At 40.0% G+C, this 13,558-nt stretch overlaps 1 protein-coding gene across 1 annotated transcript in view; it reads left to right on the top strand.

The window, feature by feature from the left end:
• rtca (RNA 3'-terminal phosphate cyclase) overlaps nt 1–13,140 on the top strand; it is a 31,851-nt gene extending 18,711 nt beyond the window's left edge. The window contains exons 8-11 of the mRNA XM_080195811.1: nt 1,086–1,144; nt 1,527–1,621; nt 2,938–3,042; nt 8,209–13,140. Of these exons, the coding sequence (XP_080051937.1) occupies nt 1,086–1,144; nt 1,527–1,621; nt 2,938–3,042; nt 8,209–8,307 (358 nt within the window). The 3' untranslated portion in view covers nt 8,308–13,140. The remainder of the gene's footprint in view (nt 1–1,085; nt 1,145–1,526; nt 1,622–2,937; nt 3,043–8,208) is intronic.
• Nucleotides 13,141–13,558: the final 418 nt, after the last annotated feature.

The following is a 13,558-nucleotide window of genomic DNA, read 5'->3' as shown; positions in this document are numbered from 1 at the left end:
ATAATATTAAACATTTTTAAAATCACGATATTAGTATTCAAAGTACTATTTAAATATTGTATTTTAGCGCATGGGTCAAATTAGGAAACCAGGAACTGGAAAATGGGAATCCCTGAACTAACTTTCTACATTATTTTAAGCCCTGCTTCTGAAAAGCACAGGACACTGATGTCAGGTGATGCATATGTTTTGCTTTCAATCCATGCTCCATTTCAAAGACTGTTTTAATATTTATATTATTCAACCATTAGTAGATAGCTGTGAAAGTTATCTGCAGTGTTTAAAGTGAAGTGGCCGCATCTCTTTGTGAGTTGTACAACAGCCTTTCCTTTTATTTAGTTCAAATTCACTGTAGCCCATTAAGAACAAATTTTAAGAAGATGAACTTTGTCAAATAAGTACTTAATTTAAGAGTTCAGCCTTCCAAATATGCATCTCAGTTACTTCAATAATAAATTCTTGTACCAGCTAGACCCATTGATTTCTTGTTTTTTGAAGTAGTTGGGTGTTATCAAGCTCAATTGAAAGCACACTTCTGAAGTGGTTGATTTGTATTGTCACAAGTGCTTACACTATAAAGACTGCCATTATAGTGGATTGTATAATACTTTTCATTCTAAGATGAAATACTTGTGAGAATTTTACCTGCTGCATTTCTAATAGCAGCAGCATGCTTACTGGCTTGGAACTCCATTGATGTGATTGTGTTGCCCTATCTGATTCCAGTCATGTTGCTAGTGTCAAAGAGGAGCACTCTTTCTACATGCAGGTAGAATGAAGCTTCAGGATCAGGAAGTGGTCTGGCTCCTCTGTTACCCTTCCTTTGTATCCATTGGCAAAACCAGCATTTTTATGAGCTAGTTGATTGTTTCTCCTGTCTGCTGATCTAAGGCTGTTGTATAGAATATTGCTTGGTGGAGATGAAAACATATTTAAATGAAGATAAGAAGCTTCAGTTCTTTTAAAAAGTCCTTTCATGATGATTTGCAAGAAAGTTTACTTTTCATCAACATTGAGAGGCCATCTGACCACTGTTTACAGTGATTATAATTAATGCAACTTGTTTAAACTTTTCTTGTTTCCAGCATTTTTGCTGAAACTTCCACAGGATGTATCATCGCAGGATCAGCCCTTGGTAAAAGAGGTAAGATTGTTTTCAATCTTAAAGGTTGAATTAGCAGGGAATAAATAGCAAACTGCTGCATCCATTACCCATAATCTACAAATTCAGTTATAGAGTACCATTGGGATGGTAAGAAATCCCAAGGTTCACATGAATTTCCTCAGACAAGACTCGACACCATGCTTCTCAGAGGCAGTTTCATCAATGAGGGAAATACAGCAGTACTGTATAGAGGATAGTGGGGAAATAATGACGGTATTTTAGTAGAACTAAGGATTAAGAATTAGCTGATACTGTTGGGCTTGAGAAAGACATGATAAATCAGTGCTTTTGAAGAACTGAACAAAAAACAAAATCCACTGATTAAGTCAAAATATTGATGCGAGACTCTTTGTGAATGTAGGAGTTACTGCAGATAAAGTTGGAATTGAAGCTGCAGAGATGCTGATGAAGAATCTTCGACATGGTGGTTGTGTGGACCAGTACTTGCAGGACCAGGTATAGGCAATTGACAGAACAGTTTATTTAAAAACTAAATGTTTTTTGATGAGGAATAATTTTCATTACGCTGATCTTGCTGCGTCCACTTGATGAACTTAACCCACTCACTGCTCCCCACTACACATTGGTAATCCAATGCGAAGCACCTCCACAAATAATGCATCATATTTGCTGCTGCAATAATTCAATGCAGAACTTCTTAACTGAGTGCCAAGTGGAAATTCATACACTTAAATCCAATCCTCTTTTTCACCATAACAATGTAAAAAAGCATCTGTTTTTGACAATGTATCAATGTCATTTTTTTTATATTGATGTGTGAAAAGTAACTTTTATAGATGAGCACAATATAAATCTTGAAATACATTTTGGATGGGCATTTAAAATGTATTGTCATAAAATAACTTTGGGCTTAAATTTTGGAAAATAATTAGCAATGTGCTTACTCCTATACATGATTGTGTTTGTAACTAGTTTTGTCTTGTCCCTGCTTTAGAAAGTTTTTTATTGTCTTTATTAAAACAACTGGCTTCAGTTGGGTAGATCTTAGTGGATGACATTTCTGTCCAGCACATGGCAGCACAACTGACAGCACAATACTTCTTTGTATTGCAACTGTCCACTAATGTGTTTCAGATAAGAGGGGGAGCAGAAACTTTACTATTTTAACCCATCGCCAGGTAAAAAATATGATCCATGTGACTATCATCTCCAACATGAAATCTATTTTTAACTAATGTTTGAAAGCAAACCAATTGTCAGCTTGCATTAAGAACATCCAATTGTAAATAAAAGCTCTGGATAACAAAAGTGATCATATAGTTTGGGGCCTATGGCTGGAACTTTATGGTAATTGCTTTAGGCACATATAAATCTGTTAATATATGATCTAAATAGAAAACAACAATAACATTTTCTTTGTATATTACATTGGATTCATTGTACTGTTATCTATTTTCCACACATAAATAGGAAGGGAATAGAGGAGCATATGGTTTTTATGCCCAATTTTGCTCACTGGCAAATGTCACTATTAATCGCAATATTCTTTGCGACTGATATATTTTATTGTAAAAGTAACTGCAGAATAGGGTTCAGTAGTACTCAGTTTCTTGTTCCAGAAGGCACACTCTTTCTGTGTCCAGACCCAAATTAATTCTCACAATAGCTTCGTTGCAGTGTTAATGTAAGCCTACTTGTGACACTAATAAATAAACTTTAAGTGAAAGACACGGAGAATTGCTTCAATGGTTGTTGATGTGTCAGTGTCACCTAGCCATGAAACCTTTCAACTGCATTTCTGTTTGGCTCAGGTCATTGTATTCATGGCCCTGGCTAAAGGTATCTCCAGAGTAAGAAGTGGACCCTTGACCCTTCACACCCAGACTGCCATACACTTTGCAGAAATGCTAACCAAGGTCAGTATTCTTGTGATCCTGTAAAATGTTAGCCAATGTTATTTAAATTAGTTTTCGTTCATATATAGTGATTTTTCTTTGTGATGTCCTTGTTGAGGAATGGAACATGTTGTTGTCGGGCACGTGTCATTGTCAATCATTTCCAGGACGAACTATAATGGATGCAAAGCAAAATAGTTTTTATACTAACCCAAAATCACCTCTAGGCCAAATGCTCTATACTTAAAGGTTGCTGTACTCTAACTCATGCCTAATAACACAGCCAACCCTAGTCCCTCAGGAAAAACACCCTCTACCACACCAGTGTGAAGTATGGCATTTCCATTTTTGAAAATTTTGATAACGATTTTCCAACAGCCATATAAAAGTCTTGCTCCCAGTGAGTACCTGTGTTACATGTGCATACATCATTTTGTTGCAGGACAAAACAATTTTGTGAGAGAGAAAAAGCCAGCCAATAACTATTCTTTAATAATTTATGATAAACTTTTACTTCAGGCTCTGTTTACTTACATACATGTATATTGCTCATTGTAAATTAGCATAACATGATACTTTTGGTTCAGTGAAAAGTCTGACAACACCAGGTTTTAGTCCAACCTATTTATTTGATAATATACTCACAAGCTTTCGGGTTAGTCCCTTCGTCAGGTGAATGGAGAGTTCTGGCCTCAGACAGAGCATATAAAGCACAGACAGTTTAGAGATTACTGATTAGAATGCGTATCCTTACACCTAACCTGCTGTTCAAGACCTGAAGTGGCTGACAATGTGAGTGGAAGGAGCACTGATCACAGTTTAAAGAGATGTGTATTGTCTCCAGACAGTACAGTAAGTGAGGTTTTGCAAACCCAGGCAAGTCACGGGGGTTACAGATAGTGCGACATGAACCCAAGATCCCTGTTGAGACCGTCCTCATGTGTGCGGAACTTGGCTATCAGTCTCTGTTCAGCGACTCTGCGCTGTCGTGTGTCGTGAAGGCCGCCTTGGAGAATGCTTACCCGAAGGTCAGAGGCTGAATGCCCGTGACCACTGAAGTGTTCGCCAACAGGAAGGGAACAGTCTTGCCTGGTGACTGTCGAGCGATGTTCATTCATCCGTTGTCGTAGCGTCTGCATGGTCTCCCCAATGTACCATGCTTCGGGACATTGTTTCTTGCAACGTATCAGGTAGACAATGTTGGCCGAGTTGCAAGAGTATTTACCATGTACCTGGTGGATGGTATTCTCACGTGTGATGATGGTATCCATGTCGATGATCCGGCATGTCTTGCAGAGGTTGCTGTGGCAGGGTTGTGTGGCATTGTGGTCACTGTTCTCCTGAAGGCTGGGTTGTTTGCTGCGAACAATGGTCTGTTTGAGGTTGTGTGGTTGTCTGAAAGCAAGAAGTGGGGGTGTGGGGATAGCCCTGGCGAGATGTTCGTCTTCATCAATGATATGTTGAAGACTCCGGAGAAGATGTCGTAGCTTCTCCGCTCCGGGGAAGTACTGGACGACGAAGGGTACTCTGTCCACTGTGTCCCGTGTTTGCCTTCTGAGGAGATCGGTGCGGTTTTTCGCTGTGGCGCATCGGAACTGCCGATCTATGAGTCGAGCACCATATCCTGTTCTTATGAGGGCATCTTTCAGGGTCTGGAGGTGTCTGTCACGATCCTCCTCATCTGAGTAAATCCTGTGTATACGGAGGGCTTGTCCATAGGGAATGGCTTCTTTAACATGTTTAGGGTGGAAACTGGAGAAGTGGAGCATTGTGAGATTGTCTGTGGGCTTGCGGTACAGTGAGGTGCTGAGGTGACCGTCCTTAATGGAGATGCGTGTGTCCAAGAATGCAACTGATTCTGGGGAGTAGTCCATGGTGAGTCTGATGGTGGGGTGGAATTTGTTGATATCATCATATAGTTGTTTCAGTGATTGTTCACCATGAGGCCAAAGGAAGAAAATGTCATTGATTCTTCCTTTGGCCTCATGGTGAACAATCACTGAAACAACTATATGATGATATCAACAAATTCCACCCCACCATCAGACTCACCATGGACTACTCCCCAGAATCAGTTGCATTCTTGGACACACGCATCTCCATTAAGGACGGTCACCTCAGCACCTCACTGTACCGCAACCTCTGCAAGACATGCCGGATCATCGACATGGATACCATCATCACACGTGAGAATACCATCCACCAGGTACATGGTAAATACTCTTGCAACTCGGCCAACATTTTCTACCTGATACGTTGCAAGAAAGGATGTCCTGAAGCATGGTACACTGGGGAGACCATGCAGACGCTACGACAACGGATGAATGAACATCGCTCGACAGTCACCAGGCAAGACTGTTCCCTTCCTGTTGGCGAACACTTCAGTGGTCACGGGCATTCAGCCTCTGACCTTCGGGTAAGCATTCTCCAAGGCGGCCTTCACGACACACGACAGCGCAGAGTCGCTGAACAGAGACTGATAGCCAAGTTCCGCACACATGAGGACGGTCTCAACAGGGATCTTGGGTTCATGTCGCACTATCTGTAACCCCCGTGACTTGCCTGGGTTTGCAAAACCTCACTTACTGTACTGTCTGGAGACAATACACATCTCTTTAAACTGTGATCAGTGCTCCTTCCACTCACATTATCAGCCACTTCAGGTCTTGAACAGCAGGTTAGGTGTAAGGATACGCATTCTAATCAGTAATCTCTAAACTGTCTGTGCTTTATATGCTCTGTCTGAGGCCAGAACTCTCCATTCACCTGACGAAGGGACTAACCCGAAAGCTTGTGAGTATATTATCAAATAAATAGGTTGGACTAAAACCTGGTGTTGTCAGACTTTTCACTGTGTTTACGCCAGTCCAACGCCGGCATACCCACATCATGACTTTTGGTTCATGCAGATGTCACCCTATATACATCACATTTTATTCCAATCATAAAATGTTTGAGTTGCACCTTAAACTGGCAAGTATATCTAATGTGCAAAGCTTCTTAACCAAGTAAAAAGTATACTTTGACCTGAGCAGTTTTATTTCCTTCTAAAGTCTCATGCAATACATGATATAATACTTAATTCCTTTCCAAATAACAATTGCTCATGAGCAAAGACATCCACTGTGCATCTCTACACGTGTATGGTGGAACCCTGTATGTGAATGATGCACTCTAGACATCTATGTAAATCTTTACTGACTATCATTCTGATACCAAAAAAAAGTCAGGTAGCATGTTTTAATGACTATCTTCCGGTGGCTCTGACATCTGTCATTATCGAAAAGTTAGTCATGGCACAAATCAATTCCAGTCTCTCAGATTGCCTGGATCCACAACAGTTCGTTTATCACTGCAACAGGTCCACAGCAGACACCATCTCCCTGGCCCTACACGCAACCCTGGAACATGTAGATAACAAAGACACCTATGTCCGACTCTTATTCACTGACTACAGCTCAACCTTCAACACCATTATTCTGACAAAACTCAACTCCAAACTCGGCTGGCTCCTCCCTCTACAATGGGATCCTGAACTTCCTAACCCACAGACCACAATCAGTACGGATAGGCAACAAGACCTCCTCCACGATTATCCTCAACACCAGTGCCCCACAAGAGTCTCCTCAGCCCCTTACTATACTTATACAACTATGACCTGTGTGGCCAAATTCCCCTCCAACTCAATTTCAGGTTTGCTAATGACACCGTAGCAGATCTTAAACAATGACAAGACTGAGTACGGGAAAGAGAGAGAGAATCTGGTGAACTGATGCGACGATAATAATAACAACAAAGAACAACACAGCACAGGAAACAGGCCCTACAAGCCCGCACCGCCCATTTTAACACTCAGTGAGTGCCTCGTTCCAATCCTACCTACAACTTTTGACTACATCTCAGGGACTCCACAATAAAGGGGTACAAATTTAGAGAATTCTATGTGCGCCAGATTAAAGGAGATCCAATTTAGGGACAACTTATTAACACCAATCAGCCTAAAAGCATGTTTTTGGGGTGTGGGAGGAAACTGGAGCACCCGGAGAAAACCCACACAAGTATGGGGAGAATGTGCAAACTCCCTCAGACACCAACCCAAGTCGGAGATCCGACCCGAGTCCCTGTAACTGCACAGCAAACAGTGATAGTCAGTGATTCTCCATTGCCCGTAATCTCTCCTCAATATCAATAAAACGAAAGAGATATTCATCAACTTCAGGAAGCATAGTGGAGGAAATGCTCCTGTCTACAATAATGGGGATGAAGTAGGAATGGTTGAGAGCTTCCAAGTTTTTAGGTGTCAACATCATCAACAGCCTGTCCTAGTCCCTCCACACCAACATTGTAGTTAAGAAAGCCCACCATTTGGCATGTCCAAAACTACTCTCTCCAACTTTTACAGATGCACCATAGAAAGCATTCTTTCTGATTGTATCACATCTTGGTATGGCTCCTGCTCTGTCCACGACCGCAATAAACTACACAGGGTGGAAAACGAAGCCCAGTCCGTTGACACTGTCTACACTTCCCGCTACCTCGGAAAAGCAGCCAGCATTATCAAGGCATCACACCCCCAGGCATCTTTTCCACCATCTGTTGGGAAAAAGGTACAAAAGTCTGAGGACACGTACCAACCGATTCAAGAATAGCTTCTTCCTTACTACCATTAGACTTTAGAATGGACCCACCTCGCATTATATTGATCTTTCTCTACACCCTAACTATGACTGAAACACTACACTGTGCACTCTTTCCTGCTTTACATATGGTATGCTTTGTCTGTATAGCACACAAAAAACAATACTTTTCACTGCATAACAATACATGTGATAATAAATCAAATCAAATGCAGGTTAATGCAGTAGTTTTTGACTAGCTTTTATAGTCAAAGCAATGAAGTTGTAAATTTACATTTGCATATGCAAATGTTAGTGTCATACTTCTCTTGAATATCCTAATTTTGCTTTTTTCATTACTGAGTAAGTAACCAAAATGATGCCTTGAACTTTGTTTCAAGACATTCTGAAGCTAAATTCTATACTAACTTTCACAGGACATGATTACAATAATAAAATATAGAATCAAAGTTACTTGTCATCCTACATGCAAGGTGGTTTATTAACAAAAGGTTACATTTAACTAAGATTTGGTTATATGTTGTTCAAGTTTGTATTTTTTTTATTTCAGGCTAAGTTTACAGTCAATAAAATAGACGATCAAGAAACTGGATCAGAAAATAATATCATAGAATGCGAAGGGATTGGAATGGTGAATCCCAGTTTCTGACACCTGAAACCTCAAATATGCTTTTCATAAACTAAGTTAAGAAACTAGAATGTGGATATTTCTCAGTACTTTTGTTTGAGGATTCTTAGTCTTATCTAAGAAGTATGTAAAAATAAAATTAAAAAATCATGCATTAATACCTGAGTGCTTGCTATGTGTATAGTGACATGAAAATATAGATACATTAAATGGACAATAGCAAACAGTAACTTCAGCAGCTATACATAACATAGAATCTGTACAGTGCAGAAGGCCCATCAAATTTGCACCAAGTCTCCTATAGAGCATCTTATCCAGGCCCTACCCCCATAACCTCACATATTTACCCTGCTAATTCCCCTAACCTATACATCTTGGGACAATATGGGGCAATTTAGCATGGTGAATCCATCTAACGTGCACATACTTGAACTGTGGGAGGAAACCGGAGCACCTGAAGGAAACCCACACAGACATGGGGAGAACATGCAAATTCCAACAGACAGTCACTCCAGTCTGCAATTGAATCCCTGGTACTGTGAGGCAGCAGTCCTAACCACTCTGCCATTGTGCTGCCCTGTAAATGTAGAAACCATAACAGACTACAAAGAAATCTTGGGAAGGACGTTCAACAAAATAGGCTCTCTGGAGTGTTTATTTTATAGCTCCTAGAAATTAAAATAAAAATCAGTATATTTTGGATCTTGTTTCACTGATTCAGCAACAAGAATGTTATACAAAAGAATAAGATGTTTTTTAAAAAAACTGGCTATTGCACAGATACTCAATAACAACAACTTGCATCAATACAACAACTTTAATGTAATAAAACATCCCAAGGTACTTTACTGATATTAGAAAGAAAAATTAACATTGATTCACTTAAAGATAAAGAGACAGATTTTAGGGAGCATCTTAAAAGAAGACAGGGAGATATGGGGGCAAAGAGGGTGTTTGAAAACAGAGGACATTGGTAACTGAAGGCCACCATTGTTGGAGTGATTAAAATCAGGAATGCTCAGGAAACTAGAATGGATAGTGCAGATATGTTGGAGTGGATGAGAGAGGAAGGATGTGGTATATGACTGAAGGAACTCCAAGATAGGGAAGCATGAGGTAATAGAGGGGTTTGGAAATGAGGATGAAAATGTTAAAATAATGCAATGCTTACCTAGGAGGCATTGTAGGTTGGCAAGTTCAGGAGAATGGACTTTGTGTGAATTCTGACAAAGGCAATTCTGTTTACCTACCTTTTCTCCATAGCTCTTGATACTTAAAAATCTATTGATACAATTTCAATTGATCTCTCATCTACATCCTTTGGAGTCAACATTTCCACTGCTCTTTAAGGTGGTAGGAGGAATGCTTCCTAAGTTAACTCCTAATTGTCGTAACGCTATTTTTATTACATCTTCAACGAATTAATTTTTCTTACCAGAGGAAATTATGTATGTAGCCTATCTAACCCCAATACTGTAAACATATTTTGTGAGTCCTGAGTGAACTTGGGGCAGCACGGTGGCACAGTGGTTCACACTGCTGCCTCACAGCGCCAGGGACCCAGGTTTGATTTCTGACTTGGGCCACTGTCTGGAGTTTGCATGTTCTCACCATGTCTGCGTAGGTTTCCTCCGGGTGCTCCGGTTTCCTTCCACAGTCTGAAGGACATGCTGGTTAGGTATATTGACCTGAACAGGCGCCAGAGAAGTAGCGACTATGGGAGTTTCACAATAACTTCATTGCAGTGTTAATATAAGCCTTATTGTGACTAATAAATAAACTTTAACTCCGCAGTATTGTCCTGCTTCACATGTACCACTGCGGTAACTGATCCTGATAGGGTGGCACAGTGGTTAGCACTGCTGCCTCACAGTGCCAGGGACCAAGGTACGATTCCTGTCTTGGATCACTGCAGAATCTGCACGTTCTCCCTGTGTCTGCATGGATTTCCTCTAGTTTTCTCCCACAATCCAAAAGATCTGCTGGTTAGGTGCATTGGCCATGCTAAATTCTCCCTCAGTGTACCTTATCAGGTGCTGGAGTGTGGCAACTAGGAGATTTTTAGAAGTAACTTCATTGAAGTGTTAATGTAGGCCTACTTGTGACTATAATAAATAAATGTCTTTTTTATATGCACATGGTTTGGTTTTGGACAATGGTGAAAATTCATTTGCTAATTTGATTTTATTCATTCATGGGCATTGCTGGCAAGATCAGCATGTATTGCCCATACCCGATTACCTTTGAAGGTGTTGTTAAATCATTATCTTGCACCATGGCAATCTGTGTTGTTTTGGTTCATCCACATTGCTGTGTTGTAGGCTGTTACAGGATTTTGACCCCATGGCAATTAAGGAACAGTGATGTATTTCCAAACCAAGATGATGCAGTTCTTGGTGGGAAACTTGTAAGAGACCATGTTCCTTTTTATCTGCTGCCCATGTCCTCCTCAATAGTAGAGGCCATGGGTTTGGAAGGTGCTGTTGAATTGTGCTGAAGTGTTGTAATGAATCTTATAGATGATACACTACTGCTACTGTGTGTTGGTGATAGAGAGCGTGAATGTGCAAGGTGGTGGATGGGGTGTTAATCAAATGGGCTGCTTTGTCTTGCATGCTGTTGAGCTTCTCAAGTGCAGAGTATTCCATCACAATCTTGATTTATGCCTTGAAGATGGTGGAATGGCTTTGGTATGTCAGGATATCAGTCATGTACTGTAATGTATCCAGCCTGTAGTTCCTGTTGTTAGGGCCCTGGAAAAGAATCCCAAATTACATTAGGAAGCCAGACTAAACCCCAAAAATTTTTCTATTTTCGTATAAATATGAGGATAAGGTGCTTCACTCCAAGAGTAATTCCACAGGAAAAATTAGAGATCTTTTATAGTAAAAACAAACTTTATTTAATAACACTGTTTAAGTGTAATTCTAAAAAAATGAAGCAGCTTGACTCTAGCAATTGAACAATAGTTTAAAAAAATGAAAGGAAACAGACTTGCACTTTAACACTTTAAATACAGTTAGTAGTCATAAATGTACTTGCTCTGAGGGGTGTAGACAGTCTTGAAGCTTTCAGACAGAGATTTTGAGTTTCAGAGCAGCTTGCAGACCTCCGTCTTAAAACAAACCCTAGTCAGAACTGAAGTCTGTTTTTTTTCTCTGCTACATATCTAGCTCCTCTCAACCACAGCATCACGTGTCCCTGCATACTAAACCCATCTTCCATTTCTTTAATCAGAAACCCTTGGGAACCTTTTTTTGTAAACAAAAGCCCATTAGCTCTCTCCTAAATAAACAGTACAAGGCTAAAATGAGTAATTATTCTGCTTTCCCAGCATCTGAGCTGTATTCTTGCCAGACATACCAATACTTGTAGAAAAAAAACTGACTTTTAAGACATTCCCTTTAAACATAAAATGTATCAGTAGCTCACTATCATCGTACTGTTAGAGTCGCAGTATTGATATTGCTGGTCCAATTCTCTTTCTGGTCAATGTTGACAGTTGGAGATTATATGATGGTATTGCTGTTGAATGTTAAGGGGAAGTGGTTAGACTCTGTCTTATTGTAGACGTTCTTGTGAATATAACACGCAACTTATCAGCCCAAATCTGAATGTTGTCCAGATTTTGTTTCATGCAGGCACAAACTCTTCATTATCTCAGGACTTGTGAATGGAACTGAATCCTGCAAACACACCAGTATGAGAATTCTAGAAAGCGCCTAATCTATTTTATTGCTAATTAAGAACTAACTTAGATACAATTACTATAAATTAGAGTCTTATTGGTTGTGATATGATAATTCTTGTACTCAATTATATTTTTAACCTTGCTTGTTATAGCAACTGAAGGATGACGCAGTTGGAAACTGACCTGTGTCTTCATTGACCGAATGTTATATTGATTTTGAATGCTCAAAAAGAACGAAATAGTGAAAAATGTAAGCTAAATCAGAAATTCAAGCAGGGCTCAGAGACAAATAAACAGTGTGAGAGACCAGATAAAGGAGCAGAGAAAACTACTGTGCCTTGGATCTGAGCCAAGATAGCTGGGTACCTGGGCCACCCATATTTTACTTTAGTTTTGGCTATCCCCTAGTATTAAGATGTCAACATGCTGATAAAGGTTCTTGAGTGAAAAGAAACAAATGACTAAGGATGGTGAGACTGATTTGGCCTGGATAGTCAAATGTACAAATGGGACTGATAGGGGATAAGTGTCAGCCATCTTGCTGTATTCATTTTTGAAAATTAATTATTGAGGTGGGTGAGGAAGTAGGTTGCAAGACTGAAGATTTGCCCAGGGTATTGAGTATGCTTGCATTGGCCTTTCCATTGACTTACTCAGCTGCAGTCTGTTTACTTCAGCAAATGACTGGCAATTGTTAATTTTTAACTCTTAATTGTGATACTGATTGTATCACAGCTTGGTATGGTTCCTGCTCTGCCCAAGACCGCAAGAAACGACAAAAAGTTGTGAACATAGCCTAATCCATCACGCAAACCAGCCTCCATTGACTCTGTCTACACTTCCCGCTGTCTTGGCAAAGCAACCAACATAATTAAGGACCCCACACACCCTGGACATTCTCTCTTCTACCTTCAAAAGTCTGAAGTCACATACTAACTGACTGAAGAACAGCTTCTTCCCTGCTACTGTCAAACTTTTGAATGGACTTACCTTGCATTAAGTTGATCTTTCTCTATACCCTGGCTATGACTGTAACACTACATTCTGCACTCTATCGTTTCCTTCTTTATGAATGGTATGTTTTGTCTGTATAGTGTGCAAAAAAACAATAATTTTCACTGTATGTTAATACATGTGACAATAATAAATCAAATCAAAAATTCTGTCAGGTCATCTTCCTCAAGTCCATAGACAATGTTGTTTGGTAAGTTACATTGGAAGTTAACTTTGGCAATGTCAGCAACTTCGTGCAAAGGTGTTCACTTTTTAAACCACATAAACATCTGTTCTGCTAGGCTCCCTCTCAAAGCCATGATAAATTCTTCAATGTCCTCACTGAAAACTGCTTCCTTGTTCCAAACCAATAGGTTTCTCCAATTGCCTGAGATTGTATTGCTACTCAAACTTACCCAAGGTGACCAACATTGCCATGTATTTTAGGGTTAGCATGGATGAGCAAATTCTTGAGTGTTTCACATACTTCAGGGCCTGCATATATCAAAAATATTGTGCCTTTCCTTTTCCCCACCACCTGACTAACAACTGGATTATCAGAATCTTCAGAGATATCATCAGTGAAAA

This window comes from Carcharhinus amblyrhynchos, chromosome 9 (assembly GCF_965287045.1).
Source record: "Carcharhinus amblyrhynchos chromosome 9, sCarAmb.v2.hapA, whole genome shotgun sequence".
Lineage (NCBI taxonomy): Eukaryota > Metazoa > Chordata > Chondrichthyes > Carcharhiniformes > Carcharhinidae > Carcharhinus > Carcharhinus amblyrhynchos.
The sequence above is the reverse complement of the archived record's forward strand: the minus strand, read 5'-3'. Positions and strand labels throughout refer to the sequence as shown.